The sequence below is a fragment of the Suricata suricatta genome, chromosome 9 (assembly GCF_006229205.1).
Source record: "Suricata suricatta isolate VVHF042 chromosome 9, meerkat_22Aug2017_6uvM2_HiC, whole genome shotgun sequence".
In the NCBI taxonomy this organism is placed as follows: domain Eukaryota; kingdom Metazoa; phylum Chordata; class Mammalia; order Carnivora; family Herpestidae; genus Suricata; species Suricata suricatta.
Genome location: NC_043708.1, coordinates 96,586,768 through 96,613,800, shown reverse-complemented (window position 1 = coordinate 96,613,800; position 27,033 = coordinate 96,586,768). Strand labels below are relative to the sequence as shown.

The window sequence follows — 27,033 nt, the reverse complement described above, 5'->3', positions numbered from 1 at the left end:
GAAAGAATTCTTAATCGAAGTGGGATTATAATGTATTTTTGTATGTAATATATGTATAATGTATGCATTTTTCTGAAATGTTTCATTGTCATCAAGTAATGTACTTGGAGACCTGTTCATAACAATCCATATGAATCTATTTCTTTTTTTTCACCTCCTACACCACATCCGATTGAATGGATATACAACAGCATATTATAGCCATTTTCCTACTGATGGACATTGAGATTTTCCTAATGGTTTACCATTTACAAATCGTACTGCAATAAACATTTTTGCACCTATATATCTTTTGTGGATGTTTTGAATGTTTCTCCAGTATAGACACCTAGAGTTAAAATTCTGGGTGTTAGGTATATTTAAAATTTTGGTAATGCAAGCTCCATGAGACAGAGGGGTTTGTCTATTCTGTTCAGTGTTGTATACCTTGCATCATCTACAGTGCCTGGCACAAGGTAGGTGCTCACTAAACGTTAGTCATGAAGAAGTGCCCTGCAGAAGCTCCAGAATTTACATTCCCACGAAGAGTGTAGGAGCATGCCCATTTCTCCACTCCTTTACCAACTCTGGATATTGTCTGTTTTTTAATTCCTTCCAAACTAATGGGTGACCAGTGCTAATTTCATTGATTTTTGTTTTGCATTTACATGATTGCTGTGAAAATTGAACATTTTCTTATTATATTCAGCCGATCGCTTTTTATGTCCTGCTGTAGAATCAATGCTATCTATCCTATCTCTTCAACCACAGTGGGCCCTTTCATCCCTAACTCTGTGTCTTTGGAAGAGAAAATCACCTCTCACTGGAGGCACAGAGCAAGTTACTTAATGATTTTTCTCCCTTGTAGTTAGCAGAGAGATTAAGAGTAAGGAGCGTGAACATTTACATCCTGGCTCTGGGATTATGGATTGTAGAAATGCTAAAAAATTGGTAGTTGTTATTAGTCTCATGAGATATATATTATAAGTTCCATTTATCACTGAAGAACTGAGTCTCAGAGCAGTGTAGTGTCTGAGGCTACACAGGTGGTGAGCAGCAAGAGGAATTTGAGGTTAGGCAGACGTGGGTCATTGGATTCCGCCTACTGTATTGCTTTGCTTGCTGCCTGTCTCTCCAAGAATGCCTCCTGCCCTCCCCAGAGCCTGTTGCAGCACAGCACCACTGACCTGATGTCTTTCTTCGAGGCTTCCTAGACCATGCAGCACTAGGCCTTCACTTATGCAAAGTGTGGTCCCCGTGCCAGCAGCAGCAGCAGCAGCAGCACCTGGGAGCTTGTTGCAGACGCAGAATTTCAGGCCCCACCTAACCTGCATTTTAATTGCATCTCAATGTGATTCCCAGGGGATTCCTGTACACATGAAGGCTTGAGAAGCACTGGGATGGAGGGTGTTATTAGTAAAATTAATGCATCGTGTTTTCCTAATTAGGTCCTGGAATTTCCTGATGCCAAGAGCCACAGCTCAGATTTTTTGGTATCCCCTAATGGTACCTCATACTGTGAAGACACACAGGGAGGCACTGAGTACTTGCAACTTAAAAAATGATAGATCCCACAAGCCCTCCCCTTTTTTCAGCATGTACCTCTTACAGCTGGAGGGTTTGATACGCATGTATATTAATGTCCAGCACTTCAACTCTGCTGGTTTAGAGTAAGGAACATCAGATTCATGGGGCCAAGATTAATGGAGGAAGGGACTGTTGGAAACAGTGCACAGGCAGTAAATAGGCAATGAATCAGACAAACCCATAGTCAGATCTGGGCCCAGACAGTTATCAGCCCAAGCTGTGTCATGTCTATCTGTGAGCCTCAGCTTCCTAATCTGCACGACCACTCCTACCCATTTCAGAGGGTCATACATGAGACTAACACTCCAGACTTAATTCTGTGCCCACCATGCGGTGGGAGCTCTGTAAGCGCCATTCCCTTCCCTCTGCCCTTTCCTTCTTCAGAACCATGTGGGTAAGCACCAGTGAGAAGGTTGTGTTGTGTTTTGTACAGCTTTTCAGGTCAAGTCACAGAGAACCGTCATGGTGAACAGCCCCTAGAACTGAGGAATTACCGTCTAGCTGGAAAAGTGCAGGGAGGGGTGGTTTTCAGAAGTAGAGCTCTTCTAAAGGGCCAGAAAGTCATGCAAGAATAGCTAAGTGTATACGAGGAGAGAAACAGTTTAATTTTCTCAAATTGATCATGTGGAGAAATCTGTTGGCAGGCTGCAGAGTATGCTCTTAGTAATTGCCAGGATTTTGTATCCCAGGGAGATAAAATCTCAGAGCGCTGCTGTGTAAAGGACTCCGGGGCATAAATCTGCCATGGGCCCACTCCTGGCCATGAAGCCTGTGGGGGAGGGAGGAATGTAGTTCAGAGGTGAGAGGCCTGCTGTTTTCCATCTCCACTGGGGACAAGCCAAAAAGAGAAATGGGCTTCCCAACAAAGGAAGGTGGGAGAGGAGAGACCAGTTTCCTGAATACAGAGGGGAAGAGGAGGAAGGGTCTGGGGAAGGACAGAATTCTCCTTTCATGGAGAACTGTAGAACTATAGAAAAGCATGGTTGCCATGGCAAAATATGTTGGGCATCCCTTTGCTTTGCTGATAGGACTGAAGGGACAGCTGGACCACCCTTTCTTTCTTTTATGTACTAGTCTGTCCCCAACCCCTTATTGTCCTTGGGGACCTTGAGGCCAAGGGAGATGTTAAATCACACAGAGCAGCATTTCTTAAGGCTACTCCATTGGTCCATGTCAGAATTTCCTAGGCTTTTATTAGCAAGTGTGTGCCCTGGGTCCCTTCATAAACCACCACGAAAGCTCTGGAAGTGGCTTTGGAAATCTGCATATTTCCAAACCACCACCATATTTCCAATAAGCTTCCCAGTGACTCTTTGGCACTCTAAGATTTGAAAGGTGCCATCACAGAAGGAGATTTTGAGATTGTGATCTGTTACAAGCATTTCTCTGGGTGAACAATAAAAAGGAAATGTCACTCCTTGGTCCTTGCGGTCCTTAAATATCTCCTGGTGATTCACCTGTGTGCTGACGTTTGAAAAGCACTGGACCAGGGAGGTGGTTCCTCAAGCTCCAGAGGCAGGGAGCTGTTAGCCACAGGCAGGGGAAGAGGCTAGACTGGGAGTCAGAAGAGCTGGGTGCAAATCTCGGTCCTTCCACCTGTGGTTGTGTGAACTCAGGATAGTCATTTCACATTTCTGAGCAGTTATGAGCCATCATTAGGAATGATAATGCCCACTTTATGATATAAATGTGAGCACTAATTATGAAAGTGCTGGCACACACAGGTGCTTGATAGATGTCAGGGAAGGCTGTGTGTGCACTCACCGTTGTTGAGTTTCTCCCGCCTTGACTCTGATGGTCTTTGCAACAAGGCCCGAGGAGAGGGGCCTTCTGCTCCAAGGGATGATGGTTTGGACTGTGTTCCAGACATTGGTCCATACTGCGCCATTTTCCCACTTGAACTTGACCATGATCAGCTCACCGATATCCAAATCCAACGTGATAAGGAAGGAATAGGTTTTATTACTAACAATTTCTTGATCCCTTGAAGATACAAAGGAAATCAGACCCAGTTTATCTGTAACAGCAGAGTCATGCTTGGGCACATTCAGGATGTGTTGGGCTTTCCTGAGTGACTCGGGAAGGTCTTTTCTGGGGTCTTTCCCAAACTGATGTTGGACAGACTATTAATAGAGAAAGCAATAGATGTGCCAGGCTATTAATATTGGGAAAACCATGCTTCATTCTGTGTTAGCCTTTCCTTCCTTCCTCCCTTCCTTCCTTCCTTCCTCCCTTCCTTCCTTCCTTCCTTCCTTCCTTCTTTTCTTTTCTTTTTTCTTTCTTTTCTTTTCTTTTCTTTTCTTTCCTCTCAAAAGCCACCCAGGCGCCTCTGTGTTAGCATATTTAAAAGGCTCTGAGAATTCTGCCATAATGAATCTGGTAACTTTGTTTAGCTCAGGCTTCCTAGCTTCAACTCTAACACCTCAGGAAAGATAAGACAGTGGATCCTCGTCAATGACTTCAGGGCAGTTCAGCTCCCAGCGGGTTTGAGTAACACAGCTGAGCCACACTACACTCTTACTTCCCCACTGATGCTTTTTTCCCTCTCCATATAAATAGAAACAACAAAGTATAACAGTAATAGAAAACCACATGTTTAAGTGATGGGCCAGTTTGGAACAGGATTTAAATGTAGATCCTTGGGTATCATTAGCAGCTTTACTCACTAATCTCTAAGGCATTAACATGTCTCAACATTGAGCAGCATGAAAGCCACAGCAACTTCCCACCGTGGAGCTATTCCCCGGAGAGATCTAAGGCATGAAGAGGTAACACTGGATTCAGGGTGAGACAGGGAGGTGGAGGGTGCCCCCCCCCCCCACCTCATGGCTCATTGTCACCCTTCCTGCAGGATTTTGTAAAGAATTGTTCAGGAATCCATCCACCCTGCTCAGTCGTGAGCATCCTGAGGCTAGGGTCCTCTCTACCTCCGGGGCAGAGCACCAATACTTGCTGAACAGTAGAATCGGTGTGATGATCAGAGATCCAAAGCTGGGGGACATTTTCCAGAACTGAGGATTGTCCCTGAACCTAGTGGAGTGTCACTGAGGAAGACCCCACACTGAGGGTGGAGATGCGGAGGAAAAGTAGCCTTTTTCTGGCCAGTGAGGCTGGGGAGCCTCCAACGGAGGCACGAGGCCACTGTTTGCATTGTGAGCAGGTGTGTAACAGGGCAAAGGACAGATGGGCAGGCTGGCATTGCAGGCTGCTGAGATGGGAAATGTATGCCAAGCTGAAACCAGTTTTATTTCTGTGTTATGGTTTTCAGAACTCACTGGAAAGGAACTCGGCCATCCTGTGGACATTTGCTCCTCCCTGCCTGGCTCTTCTTCCTGCACTGTGGATGGACTTTGCCACTTCTGGCTTCCCTCTCCACTCAGCTTGCAGGGAATGAACCATCCAAAGCCAGGCAGTTCCATCATAAAGCAAGCTGCGGGACTGGGTGAGGCTGAGGAGGGAGAACAAGGCAGGGGGCGTGGGGGGACGTCCCATCTGACAGATGTTTGGGGCTGTCATATGGGCTGAGAAGAGTAAGCTGGCCCTTGAAGAGTGCAGGGTCCATCTAGACCCTGTGAGAAAAAGCAGAATGTCATCACCATAGACGAGGCTGCACGTGTACTCACAGAGTGATGGTAATTTTCTGGTTTTCCTCTTTTGTTCCCAGGAGTGTCATAGTAAAAGTTGGTTCTACTGATTTCTCAGGTTGGTTAATGAACTGGATCTTGAACTGGTAATGATACACTGAAGCGAAAAGGTGGAGGGAGAGAAGGAGAGAAAGAGAATTGAAGTGGATTTTTAAAATTAAAAATCTCATATTTTTAAAATTTAAAAATGCAGAGGGGAAAGTCTACATGGATTGATAGCAATGGTTTTTTCCCCTGGGTGGTGGTATTATAAGTGCTTTATATATTTTCTTTTTCTTTCTCTGCATTTATTAAATGGCTACAGAAGATGTATGGTGTATTTGTAATATAATAATTACTATCCAACAGAAGAAGACAGAATAGGAATATGGTATACCTAGCATTCTCACCCATTTCTACATACAATCCTGTTGGACTTTCCACATATTTAGTAAGATAAGAAGGATATTATCAGCTTTTAGGCATCTAACAAAAGCAAGAGAACACACTGCCATTTTTGACCTTTGCCTCTGTTTGATGGGGCCATTTTGGGATGGACAGAGCTCTAGTTAAGAAGCATATGTTCTGATGACCACATCTCTATGTTCTGGGGCAGTTCTGGGTACTAGCTCTGAGGGGCGGGGGTCAAGGAGCACATTTTCTTTTTTTTTTTTTTTATTATTTTATTTTTTTATAATAGTTTATTGTCAAATTAGTTTCCATATAACACCCAGTGCTTCTCCCCACAAGTGCCCCCCACCATGACCATTACCCCCTCCCCCTCCCCCTCCCCCTTCAGTCCATGGTTCGTCTCCAGTATTCAGTAGTCTCCCTTGATCTGTGTCCCTCGCTCTTCCCCACTCTCTTTCCCCCTTCCTCTCCCCATGGTCCCCTGCCAGGTCTTTCCTGCTAGACCTATGAGTGCAAACATATGGTTTCTGTCCTTCTCTGCCTGACTTACTTCGCTTAGCATGACACCCTCAAGGTCCATCCACTTTCCTACAAAGGGCCGTATGTCATTCTTTCTCATTGCCATATAAGGGAGCACATTTTCTGATGGAAATAAGGTAACTCTAGTTCTGGCACTTGGGTCTAAAATTTTTCCATCTCATCAAATGCTCAGAATGTTCTTCTACTGGGCTGTTTAGGGAGGGGAACTTATTTTATTCTTCTTTGGCTAAATCCAGCCTGTATCTACTTACTACAAGTACCCCTTGCTATTAGACAGGTTCGTGAAACACTTCACAGGGCATCATCTCACTTACCCGTCATCACAGCCCTATGAGGCAGGTATTATCATCATCCCCCTTTTATAAATAAGAAACCCGGAGCCCAGGAGGTGAAGGGACGTATTCAAGATCACATAGCAGAGTCTGACTCTTAGCTTGGCCTACTGCTAAGGCCCCTAAGATGGCCTTGACTTACCCTGCATTGTCACAACCACCTACTGGGCTGCTTTAGAAATTACCCCACTCATTCCAAAGAGGCTGGTTGCTGCTTGGACTTTTCTCCTGCTGTCCCCATATTCTCCAAGCACCTGTGCTGTTTTAGCTCCAAGATGGCAGACAGTTTCGTAGGATATGCCAAGTCCACATGATTGATAGGACTGCCCAGAGCTCTGTGTTGAGATGGGTTCTGAGGCTATACCCAGGCTCTTGGGAAGACTGGTGTCTGCCTTGGGCAGAGGAGAGGGCTTTATGACATGCTCGTTGTGTATTTGCCTTTCCTGTTCTAGGTTATAATTAAGCCACTAATTCTGATAGTGTCTTCCACATAGTAGGTGTCTAATAAACTTTGTGGGATGAACAAACTGACAGTTTGCTCGGGGGTAACACAAAGGGTATTAACATTAAGCAAGATAGAGGTCACCTCTGAGACTCCTAGACCTGAGTCTCAAGCTGTGTTGTAGGAGAACTCCCACCGGAAAGCGTGCAACTAGCCACTTACTCATCCATCCCATATACCCAGCATGTCGGAATTCATCACCTTCGTACATGGACCTACTACCTGCCAAATGATGCATTTCTGCTGGAGGTCGGTAGCTACAGGCAACCCCGGCAGCAGCTCATGGTGTGTTTGCCGACATCCCAGCTGCAGTGTCCTGATGTGCCTGTGTCTCTGGGATTCTGGGTTATTTACCCAACCCGACCCTGTGACATAAATCAAGTTTCTCATTTGGTTTTGTAGTGGATTTGCTTATGTTCCTGGGGTTATCTCTAGGGTTTACTCCGAAGCACCGAAGTTTATTTATGTCATTTTATGTTCCCAGCAAGAACCAAACACTGACAGGTGATTTATAGGCCATGAGTTTTCTGCTTTAGGTAGGAGCCAGCTTGGGCATCATCTGGCACCGCAGACAGTGCTCTGTGCATAATAGGTGCTCAGATCCTCAAGCGTGGAATAAAGTCATTTGATGCTCTCAGACTGTGAGGCTGTGGGTAAGAAATAAGAGAAAGACTATGGGCCCAGGTTCCAGAAAGTGTTCTTCAGCCCTGGTGGCAGGGACTCTGGCCTATCATCCCAGAAGCCTCCGAGAGGCCTTATGCTATTTAGGGTCTGTCAAAAGAACCCTATAACAGGCAGACAGTGTTATAAGTTGAACAGGCAAAAGGAAAGGTCCTTCTGAAGTCGCAGGGCGTAGGTGTGGGTGGGGCTGGATGAGGACTGGACGGGGCGGGAAGACTGGCCTGAGGGTTAACCTCCTAACGAGGAGACAGGCCATCTTCCAGAAAACTCCACGAACACTCCTACCCACGAATTGTCATCCAATTTAATATATATTCATTGAAGTCTCCTGGTGCTCAGCCCAGTGCTAAAAGCTGTTGGGGATAAAGGAGTAAAGGAGTATAATTGGCAGTATGCACGAAAACAACGTTGGCTAATACTTATTTTGTTCACCTGTGCCAGCACTTTGCATCTCTTATCTCCTGTAATCCTCACAACAGCTGACACTACTGTCGCCTCCTTTTATTTTTATTTATTTTTTTTAAATTTTCTTAATGTTCTATTTATTTTTGATACAGAGAGAGACAGAACATGAGAGGGGAAGGGGCAGAGAGAGAAGGACACAGAACCGGAAGCAGGCTCCAGGCTCTGAGCTAGCCGTCAGCACAGAGCCTGACGTGGGGCTTGAACCCATGAACGTGAGATCTGACCTGAGCCGAAGTCGGAGGCTTAACCGACTGAGCCACCTAGGCGCCCCTGTCGCCTCCTTTTAGAGAAGATGAAATTGAAGCACAGAGAGGTTAAGTGACTTTTCCAGTATCACACAGCTAGACGTAAGCCCCGACCACCCGGCTCCAGGCCTTCAACTTTTAAGCGTTTGTACATGGGACCAGAACTTTATATACCCTAAGGAAACAGTTGAAGTATGGAAAGAATTATAAGTTCGAAAGTGTCATCACAGGATTACTTAACTAAAAACAAATCAGAAACACCTTGGAGGAAAGATTATAAACTAATAATGACCATTATGATAACTGCCATTTAGCTTTTTACCATGTCCCAGACGCTGAGCTAATCGGTTCACGTAATTATCTCATTTCTCTTTACAACAACTTTGTAAGATGCCCACTCTAGCCTCCCTCCGGCGGTTAACAAAGGCAGAAGCTGATGCTTGGGAAAGTTAAGTAACTTGTCCATTGTCATGCAGCTAAGAGCTGGTGAAGCTGCAATTAGACGTGAGTCTGCTGATTCGAGTTCATATTCCCAACCATGTGATTTACTCTTATGAAGTCATTAAAAGATATTTTTGGAGCAATTTCAATCCTTATGAAAGAAGTGGAAAAAAAACCCCAACCCCAAACAACAACCAGGACACAAAATTGCATATCTAACATGAGACCAACTGTATAAAACAGAACACACAGGAGGGAGATTCATAAAAATATAACCCTGCTTATCTTTGGAGAGGAGAGAGGGGTAATTTTTTATTTGTCTTTATGCTTCTCTGCAAGTTCCATGCTTTCTACAATATGCAGGGATTCTAATTAGAATCTTATTGGAAGAAGAAAAAGCTTTTAAATATAGTAGAATGGAAAACAAGAGACCCAGAAGCGGCGGTCCCAGACTTAGAGGACCTTTTGGCTGGGAAGCTGAGAAATGTCTGTGACTCTCGTCACCTTCTGTCTTCGTGTCTCATAGGTGTTAACATCCATGTCTTCTTTCTCTGAGGGCAGGCTTGGTGTCATAGTAAGCTTCCATCTCCACAAGTCAAAGCATGCACCAGGTTCTAAGGGGTGTTGGGGCTCTTTGTGTGAAAATAAGGCAGGACACCTGCTGCCTGAAGGACCCCAACTATGAATGGGCATAATGAGAAATAACATCCATTTGTTGAGACCCTGCTATGCATCAGGCTACATAGTAAGCGTTTTACACACATCATTTTTGGCCCTCGTAACAAGACTAAATACGGATAACATGCTGGTTAGGTTCCATTTTCTCCACCAACCAGCTCTCCATCCGCGCTCTGCCTGCCCCACGGCCTACATCTCCCAGGATCCCTTGCCCGGCGGTTTCCGGTTGGGAGGCACGTGCAAGAGATGAGGGCAGAGCAGAGAGAGGTCAGGTGTTTCCCCCTCTGCTCCCTCCTGCTCTGGAGCCGGAACACGAAGTAGCTGTGCCTCACAAGTAGCTGCTCCTTAATACCGCCCACCCTCCGTAAGGAGTCCCGGCGCTCCCTGGAGCTGACCTCGGCCTGCTTTCTCTGAGTCCTGGACGATAGGGTGCCGGTCATTCGGGTGGACTGCAGACGAGGAAGCACGTCCAGGGTTACCCAGAGAGTTACAAGTGGAGCAGGATTGGAACTCAGGTGTCTGTCTGCCTCTAAAACCCCTTCCCACTGTCGCCTGGGGTTCGGGAAGCTGAATCTGCCCTGGGAAAGCAAGTGGCAAACAGCCCCTGAGGAAAAGCTGCCGTCGATACCTGCCTGCAGTGAAACCGCCAAGGAAGTGCCTGCCGGGTCTCACCCGCCAACATCCGTCCTGGGCTATCACTGCTACAGATTCGTCCTGCCTGTCCCCCCGAATGCCTAGCCTCTGAGTGGGGATAAAGGCTTCATGTCCCCGCATGGAGATGGGTTTTTGTCTTCCTTTGCACTTAAACTGTGAGTAGGAGGAGGTTGTTTGCCACGTCTGAGATGCCATGGTTCCGAAGTTCTGGGAAAAGGTGTAAAACCCAGGGGTCTGCCTGGCAGGACCCCTTTAGCATCCTGTGAATGCGAATCACCTGTCCTCCCTCATGGTCTCCCTGGGGCGGGGCCTGTGCAGGAAGTCAGAACCCCAAAGGTGCAGAAGCGGCCTGAGTCCGCTGGCTTCCTGAGAGCTCCTGAAACATGTATGGGCTGGGGGCGGGGGGGGGGGGCACAGGGGTGAGGGGATGAGGGCACCCTTGTGTCTGCAAGAGCCCAGCGGCAGAACTCAGCAGGTTGATGGCACAGAGAGTCCCAAATTACCTGCACTAGGAAAGTCACTTTTTTGGAGTAATCTTGAAATGACATAATTTTTGTAAATATGAATGAGCCTTTCATACCAAGAACTAATTAGATGTTCTTATTTTGGATTTTTGTGTTTTTCTTTAGAAGAAAAAGACAATTTGCCTATCATCCCCTCTCCCTACAACTCCAGGACAGTGATGCTGTTACAAAGCCTAAGGAAAAAAAGGGTGAGTAACTTTGCTCACTTTCCCTTATGACATGTTTAATAAGGATTTTAAAAAATGATTTAGGAGAAACGCTTTTGATCTTGTGACTGCAAAGGGGCCAGCCCAACGCATTCCTCAGTTCAGGCAGGAGAAATTATTTCCGGTCTTAAAGATAAAGAGCATGAAACAGTCCATTAACCCTGAATGAGATCGGGCAAATGCCATCTTGAGCAGACGTGTCAGGCCTCTGGAGAGATTCTCCTCCTATGGATAGTCGTTCTGAGATTCATACACCCCAGGCACCCTGGATTCTGATCTCACGTGAGCCCCGCGGGTGCCACTTAAAAAACAACGTAAGTTTCTTTTCATAAGCCAGCTGCTGTTGACATTGGATTGTGGAATTTATGGAAAGAGAATAGTTTCTTTTTTGTCTCATGGAAAAAAAAAAGGTGGATCATTAGATATTGGCTCTGGGACATACTACGACTCTCTTTGCAAACATCAAAGAGGTCTTTCTCTTTCAGCAGATCGATTTTCCTTCATGGAGATCGGAGGGATGGGATCTCTTGTGTTGCCTTGCGGCACTAAGGGCTTGTCCCTAGACTGGAACGGCCTCCAGGCGAGAGGGGCGGCTTCAGACCATGGGACCCAGAGGCCCGAGGAAGGTGCTGGGGGGTGGGGGGCGAGGGCAGGGGCAGCCACGCTCAGAGCAGGCTGGAGAAGGACGCCAGGCACACGTGGTTTTGTGACCACGTGGCTCATGCAGCTATGTGCTTATGCTGGTGCCCACATTTGGGCATAACAGTACCGCACAACACGTGTGATACCCCCACAGCGCCTCTGAACGAGCCGCTCCCAAATGTGCTACTTTGACACGTGGGTGATTTTGAGCCAGAAACCATCAAGGACCAAAAGACCCAGCAAGAGCTTCTTGCTTCCCCCTTATTTGCCCCTAAGGATTTAGAGAGGGGACTTGGTGCAGGAAGAGAGCTCCCTCCGCAGAGAGCTGCTGCAGCATCTGGGTGGGGGGTGGGGTGGGTGGAGGGGTTGGGGGGGGGGGCGGTAAGCCAGAGCTCAGACAGGCCCTTGGTTGATCCTCTCTGGGTCCCCGTGTCTCTGCCTGGTGTGACAAAACATTGGTTTCCCAAACATGAGCTCTTGCCATCTTCCTGTGAATTAATTTCCTTCTCTTTGGAACCCCTTAGGCCTGTGCCCTTCTCAGCTCAGGATGGCAGAGAGGCCTCAGATGTCTGACTTCTTTAAACCTCTTGTGGCTGTGTGAGGCTCTAGTTAATATACAGTTAAAATCTTCTCTAGCAAATCTGTTTTATGTCAATTTAATTAAGAGACCAGCCAAAAGAGCCTAAAAAGGGTTGGGGCACCTGGGGGGCTCAGTTGGTTAAGCATCTGACTTCGACTCATCCAGGTCATGATTCTCACGGTTTGTGGGTTTAAGCCCCGCATCCGGCTCTGCGCTGACAGTGTGGAGCCTGGAGCCTGCTTCAGATTCCATGTCTCCCTCTGTCTCAGCCTCACCCCTGCTTGAGCATGCATGCGTACCCTCTTTGTCAAAAATAAACAAGCATTAAAAATTTTTTCAAAAGAACTTAAGAAGGGTCAAGGAAAAGTCCCCCCGCCCCCTACACCCTGGTGTCCTGAGACTGGACACGGCCCTTTTCTGTGGGCAGTTGCCTCCTCTGTTGGGGTTGGAGATGAGGGAGTGTGTGGGGGAAGGAGGGCTGTGCTGACAGGCCATACATGCTTCATGTGGGAGGGCAGTCAGAGCCCTCAGCTGAGGCGCTGGAGCCCTCTCCTGCCCACCTACCGCCAGCTGGCCGTGAGCATTCAGACCCTCTCTGAAGCCCAATTTATTCGTGTAAAGTGAGCATGGAGAGCACTCTCACGGGGTTGTTGTGAGCATGTGAGGAGATGCATATGTAAAAGCAGCCGACTTCTAGAACGTGTGAACCCAGTGACACCTACTCCCTTCCTATACGCGGACCTGACCAGGCACAGTTCTGAGCTGCACCCATGGTGCCAGTGTTAGGGGTTCGCCCCTGTGCTCAGCCACATACAGTCACTTTGTGGCTGAAGAAACCGGGACACATAGGTTTTGTCACTAGGTCAAGGTCACATATGTGGTTGGCAGCAAAAGCCAAATTCTGGACATCCCTTATTGCTAATCTCAAGCCCGTGCAGTCTCTACTACATCCATGACTTTTCTGGACCTCCTTCTGGAAATCAGCAAAAACCATCCAAAAAAGTCATGGAGAAAAGCCAATGACAAACAGACTCCCTGCCCCCAACCAAAGTCAGAGTTTGGCTGGTTGTCTGACCGGCCAGAAGGAAAGAGTACGCAAGCAATTACCCACAGGTGGGATGAGGCTCAGAGTGTAGGGAGAGAGCGAGAGGATCAGGGAGAGGGAGAGCAGAGGGGAGGAACCTGCCTGGGTGCCGCATGAAGGGGAAGAGCAAGGGCCATGGAATCAGAGCCACTTGGGGTCACACAAACCATGTGACCATGGGCAGCTTAACCTCTCTGAATCTCAGCTTATTTTATTGGGAAATTCACCATAATCTGTCCCCACCCCTACCCATCTCAGTCCCTGTCTCTCTGTTTGAGTTGTTGCAAGGATGAAATGATAAAGGAGATATAGTTTGGACGACATGCCCCTCACGGAGCCTGGACAGAGCAGGCCCCCTCAAACACCACTTCCCTCACCTCCCAGTGGCCTCGCCCACCGCTGGAGGATTAGTTAGATAAGGTGGTTGCCAAGCAGGACTTGCCCAGGATGAATATGTTCCCCTCTCCTTTCTCTTAAAACACAGGCCTCTAGGGGGCTCTGGATGGCTTGGTGGGTTGAGCAGCTGCTCTTGATTTTGACTCACGTCATGATCCCAGGGTTGAATTGAGCCCCACCTTGGGCTCTGTGCTTGGGATTCTCTCTCTCCATCTCCACCTCCCCCCAGTGCCATGTCCCTCCCCTGCTCAAGTGTGCTCCCGGGCTCTCTTTCACTCTTTCAAATAAAAACAAACAAACAGACAAAGCAGAACACAGACTCCCTGACTGGTGAGGGTTCTTCCTGAGAGAGTGAGAATGGAAGCGGACAGTGGACTGCCTTGCATCACTCCCCATTCTCTTCGGCTGCTGCGTGCTCTCCTGGTGGGCACCGGGTTCTGGGGAGCCTGCAGTTGCAGGAAACAGAGCCTTTGATGGTTTTGTTGAAATATCTCAGGAGCCAGGGGTGGGAGGGTTAAGTGAGTCACCCTGTGTGATGTTACAGTCAGGAGACGATGTTTATCTTGCCCAGCCAGACCCTGCACTAAAATATATTGTACAATTAGATGTTCTTGAAAAATATGAATTACGGGTTCTCTGTAACCAGGGTTGGGCAAGTCTCTTCTTTTAAGAATCTGTAAGTAATCATCAAATGCCAGAGAAATAGGTTTGGGGGCCTCAAGTCAGAGATGATCATGACCATGATGAGTGGAGAGAAGTGTAGTTATGAGGACCTAGATTAAAGGCCTGGTGCTAGTACATCAACAGAACTTTCTCCAATGTGGAAGTGATCCATTTCTATGCTTTCTGATCTGGCAGCCACGTATTTGAGCAGTTGGAAGGTGGCTAGTGTGACTGGGGAATCGAATTTTTGATTGTTTTTAATTCTAAGTAATTTAGCCACATATGGTGAGCAGCTACCATACTGAATGATGTAGCGTTATATGGACCCCAGCGTCCATGAGCAGCCGCTCCCGACTGGGCAGTCTCAACCTGGGGATAATTTCTGGCCATACCCAGGGCAGCTTGAGGTGAACCCAGGGATGCTGCTCCCCACCAATGAACAGACTAGGATTTTGCTCCCCAGAAGGACTGAAGCAGAACCGGGGAGTTTGGAGGCCCCAAAGAAAGGAGGGTATAGTGCATGTTACAGCTTGGCACAGCGGCCTCAGTTAGAGGCTGACGTGGGTTCTGACCAGTTTTAGACAGTCCTGCCTCATAGCCTCTGTCTCGCTGGCTGCGTGGGTCCCAGGCACACCAGAAGTGTCTGGAGCAAGATGAATAGTTGGCAATAAAGACACCGATGTTTGTCTCCAAGGGACTCATTGCCTGTCTTTCCAGGATAGCCCTGAGTGTGTACATGCGGGAGGGGGGTTGGTCTCCACTGAGCTCATGAGGTAGGGACTCTGTACTCTGGCTCAATTCGTGCTTGAAGAATGAACGAATGTATGAACACATTGGTTTTGGGGGGCTCCTGAGGTGGGGTGGTGCTGCCCTACTGCAATTCTCTGGTCTCCTTCATAGGAAAGAAAGCCCTGTGAGCTCACCCCAGTGGCTTGTGGTAGTTGGGCACCTGGGTCCTTGGTAAAAGGAAGGAACTCAGCCTGGTTGTGCCTACTGGTCTTTCTTTCCCCTCTTCCTTCTCTGCACGCTTGCCTGCTTGGCCCCCTACGCCCACCCCCGTGCTCCCAGCTCTAAAGCCCCAGTAGATGTCCGGTGACTAGACCAAAATCTTTACTTCAGACACACACCTCGGCTCTGGAAGGTGAAAAATGGCCTCTTTTCTTCCCAGCTGATCTCAAGGAGAAAACAAAAACCTTCCGCCTCTTCTCTCCTCCCTCCTTCACCCACACAGACCAGGGGCAGATTAATCCTGAGGTAAAAAAGGACTCAGCGAGTTGTTTGCGGGTCCAGATCTAAATGCTGACTGCCAAAAATTTACTTTGTGTCCCTGGGCAAATGGTTTCCCCCATCTGGGTCTGGGTGTCTGTTTCTGTGAAACGGCAGGGTAGAACAGTTTCCAGAAATGTTAACATTCCACGATTTAAAGTAGATCCAGAGAAATGTGATTATCAGAGGGGCTTAATCACTGCAGGCAGCTTTGCCATTTGAAAGAGGAGCTGGTTAACCCAAAGGAGTGTCTAATTGGCAGCCTGCAGTGGGGGCGCTCCCTTAAGCAGGAGGCCTTCCAAGTTCACGCGCCTGATCCCTCATACGGTCTCCTCCCTTACCCCCAAAGGGTCAGACCGCAGAGGGGACCCTCAGCCCCTTAGGCAGGAAAGTCCCACCTTCACTGTAATGCTCTCAGAAGCCATCAGCTGCCTGCAGCGGATTTCTGTCATTCCCCCGCTTCACGGAAGGAAAATCTGGCTGGAGAGCAGAAGTTCAGATAAACAGGAATCCTGTGCCTAAAAAATAAGTCGCCTGGGAACTTGAACTTGCTAGTGTGATAATAAAAGGAACACGGACTGGGGGTCGGATGCACCTGGCTTTTGGCCTCCTTCCAGGCTGTGTGGTTGTGGGCGGGTCACTCCACCCAAGCTGTGTTCCTCTCTTTAAAATGAGATCATAACCGGCCCTGCTGACCTTGCTTGGCTGTGGTGGGGACCACAAAGAGTTGAGGGCTGCATCTGAGGTTTCGTATAAAACACGGTGCAAATGCAACGTGGCGGGGATGGCACGTTCACCTTCTGCGGCTACAGACACTCTGCACAGTAACAATCAAACAGCACAGCGCTGAGCTCCTCCGGGCACCAGCGAGCATGTGCGGTGACAGTAAGACGCTAAATCACTCACGGGTCGTTTAAAGGATTAGACAGAAATGTTAATAGCAACAGATGTCAGCTTGTTCAGTCCTGGAGGACTCGACTCAGGCTTCAGTGGAGCGTTTCTCCTCTGGCTCCAAACCCAAATGAGGCCACGGGCTCTGACCTCTGGTTCAACCCAGAATGCCTGGGGCTCGGTTTCTGCCTTGAGGCTAAGGATCTGAATGAGAAAGCTGGAAGAAGCCAAAGTTCATCTTGGGAGGGCCTCAGTAGGGCAGGGATGCCCCTTAAGATTAGCTCATCCAAACTTTAGAGGAAATAAGAAGCTACATAGGCTAGAACCTTGTTTTTGTTTTTTGTTCATTTGTTTTGGTTTTGTTTTTTCCTGGCGGCTGTGAGCAGAGCTGAGAGCACTTGGTTCTAGTTGGGATTCGAAGACACTCCTGGTCCCTGCACAATGAGACCTGGGTGCTCAGTGTAACTGGTCAGGGCCTTCTGGATCTAACATTTTAGGGGACCATAAACATGGATGAAGAGAGGCTGACCCAAGGATTGTTCCAGAAAGTATCAAGCTTTCTCCTCCTACCATTTGGCCGCAAGGTGGACATGAGCAAGAGGCTACGTACACATCACTGTCTAGAATCTGCAGAGGCCCCAGGAAAACACTTCCGGGAACTTCTGACCCTTCAGACAGGTGGCTGCATAGTGGGCCACCCACACTCACCTTTGAAGGGGGACTGCGCTTGCGTCACGAGGAAGAGCCTCTTGCTCTTCTTGCTCTGGCCCTCCTGGCGGATGTGGTAGCCCAGCGTGTTGCAGTGGTTCTTCTTGCAGCTCAGGCACAGGCCCTGGCTGAAGCGGCCCATGTCGCTGCACTGGTACGCCGTGCTCTGCATGCTGGTGTGCAACAGAGAGTCGATGAAGAGGTGCACCGAGCGCACGTGGGAGCATTTTATGGTCTCAGTGATGGCTGCAAACAGGCCAGGAAGGACGTTATCACCCCTTGATCCAAAGCACCCTCAACCCAAAGGATCCTCTTGTTTTCAGCACAGATTAGGGACACATTGGGAAGGAGGAGCTTCAAACTGAGCTCAAAAGCATTCACTAACTCATTCAAGCTCACCTAGCCAGAAGGTGTTGGGGTGGTAGAGCAGTTACCAAACTACATTCTGTTCAGGTGTGTGGGGAGACCCGTTCCAGGTGGGAATTGCTTTTAAACTTCAAGGTGAAGAAAACGGAGAAAAACTACATCGAAATTGGGCAAGCAAAATAAACATACCTGGTTCAATGGCTTTGAAGGTTAGCACAAGAGAGCAAATGGCACTAACTGGTTAGAGATGCATTTGCCAGGCAACTAGTTACTAATCCCACAGGTCTGTGTTGAGGGTTGGGAGGGAGTAGATCTGGGAGGAGGGCTGGTTGGTCAGCCAGGAATGGACCAGGACCTGTGGATGACTGGAGGGACAATGATGGGAGGGGCATGCGAGGAATGACCGGGTAAGTTCCCAGAAGGTTCTGTCAGGCAAGTGGGCGGGATGCCAGCCAAAATAAGATAATGTTGAGTGTGAAGGTCATTCTGGCACTGGAGAGGTGCAGGTGGTGATGCAAACACAAGAGTGTGTTCTTGGCTCAGTTTGGGACAATGGAGGTGAGAAGAAGGTGCGCAGGGGTGGGGGTCTCCAGTTGGCTTAGTGTGAGTTGGCGTGTTTTCATCAGGATGACATTTTATAATAATGAGAAATTTGGAACGCCTATGGAATGTATGATTTCTGCTGACAGTTTTGTTCGTTAATCCTATGCATGTTGTCAGTGTGCAAGTTATTGGTTCAGTCTCAGATTTGAGAGAGAAGTGGGATCACAGCCCAGATCATGCCCCGACAAAAAGGAAGTGACATAGACATGTTTAGAGCCAAACTTTGAATCAGAAGAATCCCAGGAAGGTCGTGTGGGACCAGCTTGATGGAACCTCACTAGAGTGGAAGAGTTACTGCCACTCCAGTCAGACCAAGCTATGATCTATTAAGTGCATCTTCATGTGGCCCAGAATAGAGCAAGCCCCCTGGGTGAGGAAGCTTCTAGAGAAGGAGAAATAACCACAGGCATCAGGACTCCACTTTCAGGAGGGGTAGTACCCCAGGAAAGACTCTGTTGGGTACAGTGAGTGGGGCTAAGAGGTAGGGATTCCTGGTGGCACTCTAGTTCATTGTCAGAACCTGGCCTCCAGTGACCACTGCCAGTTAAGCAGAGGGCCTCCTGGGGGGATACCAGCCCTTCCCACTCCCATAAGACCTCTCTTCGAGTGGCCTTGATGACCATATACCCTGGGTGCCCAACCTTGCTGAACTCTTCCCAAAGTCTCAGGGAGCTGGAGATTCACTGGGTCTGGGGGCTGCATGCAAGTGTGGGGGGCAGAGGCCTGTGCAGGCCAGTGCTCTCAGCCGGCCTTCTTTCTCACCATTTAAGCCGTGCTTGGTAATGTGTTTGTAGAGCTCCAGCAAGTGGCAGCCAGGTTGGAAGTAGCCCCCATTGGGGTAGAAGTCATAGTGTGCTATGGGCTGTTTGATGCCCACACTCAGGCCCATGTGCTCCCGGGTAAAGGTGTGAATGGCATCCACAAAATTGGCATCATCTGGCGAAAGACGGTCAGTGGGCGAAGATCCCTCAAATAGAGGGCCGGCGGCATCCAGCCCTAACAGGAAAGCAATGGTAAGGGTTAGGTGGGAGCAAGGGGAAGTGAGAATGCACTTTTTAGCTTTTTGATGTTATTACACATTTATGAGCTAGCAGGAAGAAGAAAATCCTAGGGGATAATCTCTTTAGAAAATCTTGCTATAACCTTTTAGCAGTAAAACCACAATAATTCATGGTGCCGAAAATTAGACACAGGCTGTGCGTTATCTAATGAGGAAAGAGGTCTGCAGGAACTATCCAGTGGTGGAAATAAGGTTATGAGGGAATGCTTGATTTATTTAAGCGAATCAATTTTAAGTACCTCTCAAGCTACTTTCAAGAGCATCTGTTTGCATACAAAAAAAAAGCCCACTGTGCTTATTGAAAGTAGTTCTAACCTACCCATCAAAGAAGGAATTTATTTGCCTGTAGGTTGTCAACAATTTCCCTAAACAAGCTGGCTTTTCTCCTACACCAATGTCATTTCATTGGAATGTCCAGAACAGCCTTGGGACATCACTGTTCCCTGGTGAAAATGTCGTGAGCAAATGGAACAGCTCAGAGCTCTGTCCAAGTGACAGATGTTGTGTGTATGACACTAACCACAGCTCCTGGCCGACTGTAGTTGGGGAGTATTTATGCACTCAAAGTTTTTCCTCTTTCTTCCTTCACCTTCTTGGGAAGACCCTTTGATGTCCTACATCAGCCCTGGCTTCCATTCCTGTTGGGGGCGAAGGAATTGATGGGGTGGGGGTTGGGGGTCGTGAGAGCATCTGTCTCCAGCTCCCACCCATGGTTACAAATAAAAGATGTCTTGGTGTGATTTTATTCTGTTCTTCATGGGGCTGAGTTTGAGATGACAACAGTGATTAGCTGTCCTGCCGCCTCTGACATGAGTGAGCCTGGCTAATAATGCCTCACGTGGCCCAGGACACCAACCAGAGTGGACAGGGTGCTGGGCCTGGGGCTGCCTCCCTGGGATTCTGGCTTAGCCTTCGAGGCCTGGTTCCTTGGCGATGGGCCTCGCTGGCCTTCTTGGAAGGTCTGCTCACCCCCAGCCTATTGAGGGTTATATCACAGACAGTAGCCTGTGAATCAGGTCTCCTCAGTCACCAGCAAGATTAAAAAAAAAAAAAAAAAAAAAAAAGGATGAGGAAGTGAGTTCTCATAATGACAAATTTATTTCTTTTAAATGCCTGCCATTATCCCCATCTTTTAACCTCTTTGGTGAAATAGTGACAATAGTAGATATTAGCCGCCAAAAATGTTGACTTGATAGAATTAAAGACCACAGCAATGCTAGACATCTTAAATTTCCTCTGAATTGTTTTAGCCTGTGAAGTATTGCTTTAACCTGCTGGGTCTTGAAGGCTGAGTACGAGTTTAGTAGGCCTTTGCTGGTAGAAAGTCTACTTTTTAGGTCCCATTTGGCATGGGTGGATGAGTGGTGGTAAAATATCCCAGGCAAAGGGAAAAGGACATGCAAAGGCCCAGAAGCACATGAGGCCATGGCGTGTTAGTGAAGCTGAGAAAGACCTAGTGTCACAGAAGCCTGTGACTACAGGGAGGGAATGGCTGGAGGAGACGGCGCAGAACTCTGGGGACAACACTGAGAAGGGCCTTGTTTGGGCTCTGAATTTTATCCTTGGGGTATCTATGGGCCTTAGGGACTTACTGGGGAAAGATCTGGTGAGATGTGTTCTTCCACACAGAACTGTGGGGTAGCGTGGGGATGAGGTTGGTGTCTAGGATGCCTAGGAAAGACCTTCTCACAAAGTCCAGTTCTTCCTGTGTATCTGGGGCCATTTCCCAGTTAGTGTAGCGCTCCCTCCCTCAATCCACATGGATCCCAGAGTCAGACCCACATGTTTCACAAATGTGGAAACCGGCACAAACGTGACCGATGTTATTGCAAATTTCAGGCTGTGATTCTTTAACTTGCTCATCCTGGGCTTTTTAAACTACAGGTTGAAAAACTCTTTGCTGGTAGAACAGTGTATAGAAAGTCTACTTTTTAGGTCCCATTTGGCATGACTATGAGACGCACCCTTTGGAGGACAGGCACCAGGAGTTGAGGCCGTAATTTGCTCTGAATTCTTGAGGAACAGCAGTCTATGACAGTGGTCGTGTTTGACGCCCTGTGACCAGCCTTCCCGTGAGCACCAGTGCCGCACGAAGGAAGCGGGGGGCCCGGTAATTACGGGGCGGGGGTGGAAGCAGGTTCGGTTCCACACCCCATGCTGTTGTTAGTTATCAAGCACGGTTACCTGTAATTCTCCCAATCTTGTGCTTTCCGCCGATGAAACTGCCAGCGAATCCTGAGACATGTGCACCCAGGCTGTACCCAATTAGGTGAACATTGCTTCGAGAAAATTGAACAGATTCCTGGAAGACAGAGGCAAGATGGTTACTGGGGAGAGCTGCCTGTTGGGTCCAGCTCGTTCTGGGCTCCTGCCCTGTTCTGTGTGCTGGGTGGCAAATGAGGCGCTTAATTCATCCTCCAGACCCCATTTGGTTTTTCACTTTTTTTTTTTGTAGTTTATTCATTTTTGAGAGAGAGCGAGCATGCAAGCAGGTGAGGGGGAGAGAGGAGACACAGAGTCCCAAACAGGCTCTGCACCATGAGCTCAGAGCCCGATGTGGGGCCTGAACTCACGAACTGGGAGGTTATGACCTGAGCCGAGGTCAGATGCTTAACCGACTGAGCCACCCACGCAGCCCTGGTTTCTCACTTTTGCTGGCTCCCACCTTTCAGGCTCAGCCACCTGGGCCCCTGCCTGGTGGCGTCACCCCCCTGCTGTTACGAGGACCTTAGTGCCTCCCACGGTGATCTGTGGGGTTTGATGGTGCCACAGGCGTGTTTAGATCCCTCAGCACATCCTAGGGAGTGAGCATAAAAGATATAGTGGATGTGGTGGGGAGGAAGATAGTTCTGCAGAATAGGGGAGTAAGCAAGGCATCCGAGGGAGCCCCAGTGTCCCGTCCCTACCCTTGCCCTTCCATTTCTGCAGACTTAGCAGAGTGCTCCTCCTGCCTGAGCGCTTGGAGACCAGCCGAGTTCACGGAGACTTAGGAGACGGGAGAGGAAGGGAGGGAAGGGGAGGTCGGGGCAGAGTTTACCTCCAGCCACTGAATGAGCGCAGCCACCTCCTGGCCCACCAGGCGGGTGTTGTGGACAGCCACCGTGTAGTGGCGGTAGGCCAGGCTGAGCCAGTCCGCCAGCCCCACGTTCACCGTCTGGGCCAGCCCAGACTTCAGTGCAGCAATCATCTGCCAGATCCAGTTTTCCAGAAAGCCGTCCACCTGCGGGTGGGCCCACAGAAGAGTTAGTGTAACTGGGAGGGGACAGAGGGTCTCTCCTTTCTCTCTCTTCACCTTTTTAAATTTCCCAAGTCTTGGCTAGTTAATGCTGGATCCTTCTTTCCAGAAGAAAAGGCTTCAAGCCTTGGTGGGGGGAAATGTGGTGGGGGAGAGGGAAGGCCTCTCTCCACCTTGGCACTATTGACATTTTGGGCCAGATCCTTTTTGTTGTGGGGCTGTCCTGTGTATTGTAAGATATATAGCAACATCTCTGGTCTTGGTGAGGGCCAGCAGCACCCTCCCTGCCAAGCTGTCAAAACTAAAAATATCTCCAGGCTTTGCCACATGTCCCCTGGCCTCGAACTGAGAACCATTCTCTTAACATGCCCCTATCTTAGAAAGAGTTTCTGAGCCTTAAGATCATGGAAAAGTCTATGTAGTCAGGTGCTGAAAATTGACCTTTCCTTTGAGAATCAGCTCTGGTCCCTTTGGCTCCGGGAGGGAGGCCGGCCGGGCCATGGCCGCGGCCACGGCTCTGAATCCCAGCTCCTTTGCTCTACTCCCACCCGCCCCATCTGCTTGCATCGAGGGAGTGAAGGCCATGGGCTGGCGCATGGCAGGAGCTCAATACACGTTTATGGAGAAACTTCCTGTGTCTGCGCCCTGTTTGAGAACCAGCCTGCAGGCCACTCCCGATGGGCTCACGGAGCAAAGACATTTGTACTGCGTCTGCAAGGACAATCAGGAGGTCACTTACAAGAATAAGGGTGGGCTGGTGAGTGTGGGGCACAGCTGTCTAGGTGGTCCAGGCAGAAGGAAGAGCACACGCAGAATCGGGAGAGGGCCCCATGTGTTCAGGGGAAGAGTCTGGTACAGCTGAAACCAGACAGGGGGAGGCGAGGCTGGAGAACAGTACTGATGACATGGCAGGTCATTCCGAGGTCAGGTGCGTCCTCTTACGAATGTTCACCCAGCACTTTTCATGTGTGTAGAGCACCCTGGGTTCAAATCCAGACTCTCTCAGTTACTAGCTGAGTGACCCTAGGCAAGTTAGTTAACTTTCCTGTGCCTCAGTTCCCCCATCTGGAAAATGGGGACAATAATAGAGCTTTTTCCAGGATTGTTGTGAAGATGAAAGCAGTTAACAGATGTAAAGCACTTAGAAAGGTGCCTGGAATGTATTAGTACTCAGGAGATGTTAGTTATGCAGAGTTATTTAGTTACACAGTTATGTTAATAGTTATTTACATAGTGATGCAGCTGTTGTTGTTGTTATTAGTAGTAGTAATAGATATATTCCCATCTGGATTTTAAGAATGAAGAGTTCATTCTGGTAAAGGACCTTGGTAAGAGAACCCTGTGATCCTCATGTTGCATTTTATAAAGATATTTAGTCATTTATTCAGTTAACAAATATTGGAGCACTTAATATATATGGGTAGTGTCCTCAGGAGAAGAGGGAGAACACTAGGCAGAAAGCACAGCCTGAGCCGAGAGAAATCATGGGAGAGTGGGAGGAGCTTCAAGCAGCTGAGTGTTGCTGGAGTCTAAGTGGGGGACCAGGAGGATGAGGGGAGGCAGAAAGAATAGGGACAAGGCACAAACGGTGAGGGGTTCAGGGGAAGTGGGGGGGCAGAGAGGGTGAGGAGAGTCAGGGGAAGGGAAGGGGGTGGCGTCAGAAGGGAGGCAGAGAGGGGAAGGGGAGGAAGAGAAGGGGAGGGGGGCAGGGTCAGAGGGGAGGCAGGAAGGGTGAGGGGGGCACAGAGGGTGAGGGGGGCAGGGTCAGAGGGGAGAGCACCTGGAGGAAGCTCTCCTGACTCGGTGGCACTCAGCTCCAGCTTCTACCTCCGCCCTTCCCCAGATCTCACCTCTGGATGCAGTCCCTCCTTCGCACTTTCTTTTCTCTTGTAAGGAAAATCCGTTTGGCTAAAGCAGCTGGAGAAATGGGATCTTCTTCCCTACAGTGACTGGCCTCCTTCTAATCCATGTCCTCCCCAAGGGTTCCCACTGGAGAGAGTCTGCCCTTTTTTGTTCCCTTTAAAAACAGTCGGTGTGTCTTAGCGTTCTGCCCTCTGTTTTTCTTAAGCATGGTTTAAGCTCCTATCTCAGCTCGAGAAAGCCACAGTGAGGAGTTTGCAGTGTGAAGCCTGCTGCAGAATTGGGGGGCCCATTCAAACCCCTCTGACAAAGGCCCAGTGAACTGGGAGTCTCAGAGAGTGTGAACTTCGAGCGTGAGTGTTCTGAGTGAATTTGTATCCACTGTTGGCTGTGTGACTCTGGTAGCTGTCTGACCTCTCTGAGTGCAGTTTCCTCATCTGAGAGATACTAATCCTCCTCGTAGGAAGGTGTTGGGATTAAATGGGTTGATGTATCGTGTAAAGGGTCTAACTTATGGTAGGGCCTCAATCTATGTTAGTTCCCTTCTTTAGGGGCAGGAAAGCCCATCACCACCCTCACGGCGGACTCTGGGGTGTATGGAACCCCCATTCCCCTAGGGCGGGAACCCATAAAATCCTATGGGGAAGCTGTCTAGTCATCACTATTTGAAGCTGTAGCAATGGCAGCACCCCACCTCCTGGCTATTCCCATGTGGCATCACCACCTAGTCTACTGCGTGAGACCAGGAACTGGGTCTGTTTTGTTATGGGGGTGCTGGGAGCCTGCTCATAACAGGCTCTCTGTGAATACATGTGGAAAGAGTGGCAGGCGGGTTGACAGGCTCATTTTGTTCTCTGTGGTAGGAGAGATGAGGATTTCAGGAGTATTTTTCTTTCTTTCTTTCTTTTTAATGTTTATTTCATGCTCAGCAAGGAGTCCAATGTGGGGCTCACAACTGCGAAATCATGACCTGAGCTGAAATCCAGAGTCAGATGCTTAACCAACTGAGCCACTCAGGCAGCCCAAAAGTGTTTTTCAACTAGATGGCAGGGAAAGGTTTCCAACTCAGGAAATAGGCCCCCAAACCTCTGCAGGTTTCAAGTTGTGAACTAAGCTTCAAATCAAGAGTTGTTTGCAAGCTAGGGAGGTACAGTGTCCTCCTGGAGACAGGTCCTTGCTTAGTTTGACTTCAACCATTGTCTACAATATTCTTTCTCCCCTTTGTCCAGGATTTTTAGCATCCGAGAAAGGCTACATTTTTCTCTAAGAGGTTGTATGTCTCAGTCACATTTCTACTTAGGTATGGCCAGTGGTTGTAATTGGAAGCATTTCACAGCTGCTTCTGGGTAGCTAATGTAAAAAAAAAAAATACCACTCTTTTATACCAAAAGCCATTGAATTGTACACTTTAAATGGATGCATTGTGTGGTATGTGAATTATACCTCAATAAAGCTGTTTAAAAAAAAACCCTACTCTTTGACTCCTTTGTGTACTCCCTTTACTAATTGTGCTATCTGGAATAAAGATGTGATGACTGGGCTCTGGCTGCCATTTTGGACTATAAGGATCAAGGCTACACACTAAGGATGACAGAGTAGTAAACTGGAAATGAGCTAGGTCCCTGAGGACTTGGGTTACATATCTTTAGACTATTGTGTGAAATAGAAACAAATTTCTGTTTTGTTTGAACTATTGCCAGTTGAGTTTCTGTTACTTGCACCTGCATTTAAACCTTACTGTTGCAACATTTTACTGGCAAACTATGTCTTCTGGCTTACTACCTCCTCTTGTGAAACATGCAGATTCACTTGCGTGAACTGCAATCACTTATAGGCCTTCATGTGCTATGTGACTTCTTTGAGCCATATTTTATTATCTGAAATGTGGAGATAATTATATTTCCCCTATCCTGCTCATTCATGGCAGTGAGATAATCAATGAGATACTGTGTGGGGAAGCACTTGGAAAATTAGAATGTGCTTTACAAATATTATGCATGAAGTTGTTATCACTAGCCCTATCTTTTTATTAAAATTGGACACACAAGGGAGGAAAAAAAAATGTAAAAGCAGAGAGAAAAAAAGCATGTCAGCATTTCCTACCGTCCACCCATGGATTATCATCACCAGAGGCAGAGAGGAGTTGAAGCCACACCGCTGTAATGTGTCTGGGTGATGAAGCCGGATCTGACAGCCCTGGTCTGTTTCCTCTTGAAAAAGCAGGAATCTGGTCTCTGTTTCCTGCGATGCTTCCTTGGTTTTGGCAGCCCTTGATATTCTTCCAAATGGCCCTGGAATGTAAGATTGGAGACAGTGTTTTCCCTGTCATCTGTTCTAACTCTGACAGCTCTGGGACAGCCCAAAGGTTTCCAAGAGCACCAGCCAGTGGGGTTACTTGTGAGGCGCTGGAGGTAGGCATGACCACAGCTTTGGGGAACTCAAAAGAGCGTGTCCAGCAGAATGGCCATTTCTCCCCTGGGAGGTGATGAGGGGTGACCTAGGAGAATCCAACACAGAGGTGGAAGGGGCCGGACCTTCCGTCCTGGCACCCTGGTGACTGTGGGACCAGCCAGTCAGACAGTGGAGTAACTCAGAGACAATAGGGATACGAAAGAGGCAGGTGGGGAAGATGAGTATTTCATCCCAAGTTGCACTGCCAATAAGTGGTGGAGTCAGGATTTGAACTTGGCTCCCTCTGATTCCAATTACCTATGTCCCTATGCTGTAGAGACAGTGAATAGAGCACCTTAGTTAGATGACACTATGCATTTTGCCTTGTAGCTCAGCCTGTTGTCACTTGTAGACACATTA

At 48.4% G+C, this 27,033-nt stretch overlaps 1 protein-coding gene across 1 annotated transcript in view; it reads right to left on the bottom strand.

Annotated features, from left to right (window-relative positions):
- LIPC (lipase C, hepatic type) overlaps window positions 1-26,641 on the bottom strand; it is a 28,228-nt gene extending 1,587 nt beyond the window's left edge. Inside the window, exons 1-8 of the mRNA XM_029952248.1 lie at window positions 26,602-26,641; window positions 26,326-26,513; window positions 22,165-22,347; window positions 21,312-21,429; window positions 18,830-19,063; window positions 17,099-17,344; window positions 5,190-5,307; window positions 3,331-3,549 (exon numbers count right to left, since the gene is read on the bottom strand). Coding sequence (XP_029808108.1) covers window positions 3,331-3,549; window positions 5,190-5,307; window positions 17,099-17,344; window positions 18,830-19,063; window positions 21,312-21,429; window positions 22,165-22,347; window positions 26,326-26,513; window positions 26,602-26,641 — 1,346 coding nt within the window. The remainder of the gene's footprint in view (window positions 1-3,330; window positions 3,550-5,189; window positions 5,308-17,098; window positions 17,345-18,829; window positions 19,064-21,311; window positions 21,430-22,164; window positions 22,348-26,325; window positions 26,514-26,601) is intronic.
- Window positions 26,642-27,033: the final 392 nt, after the last annotated feature.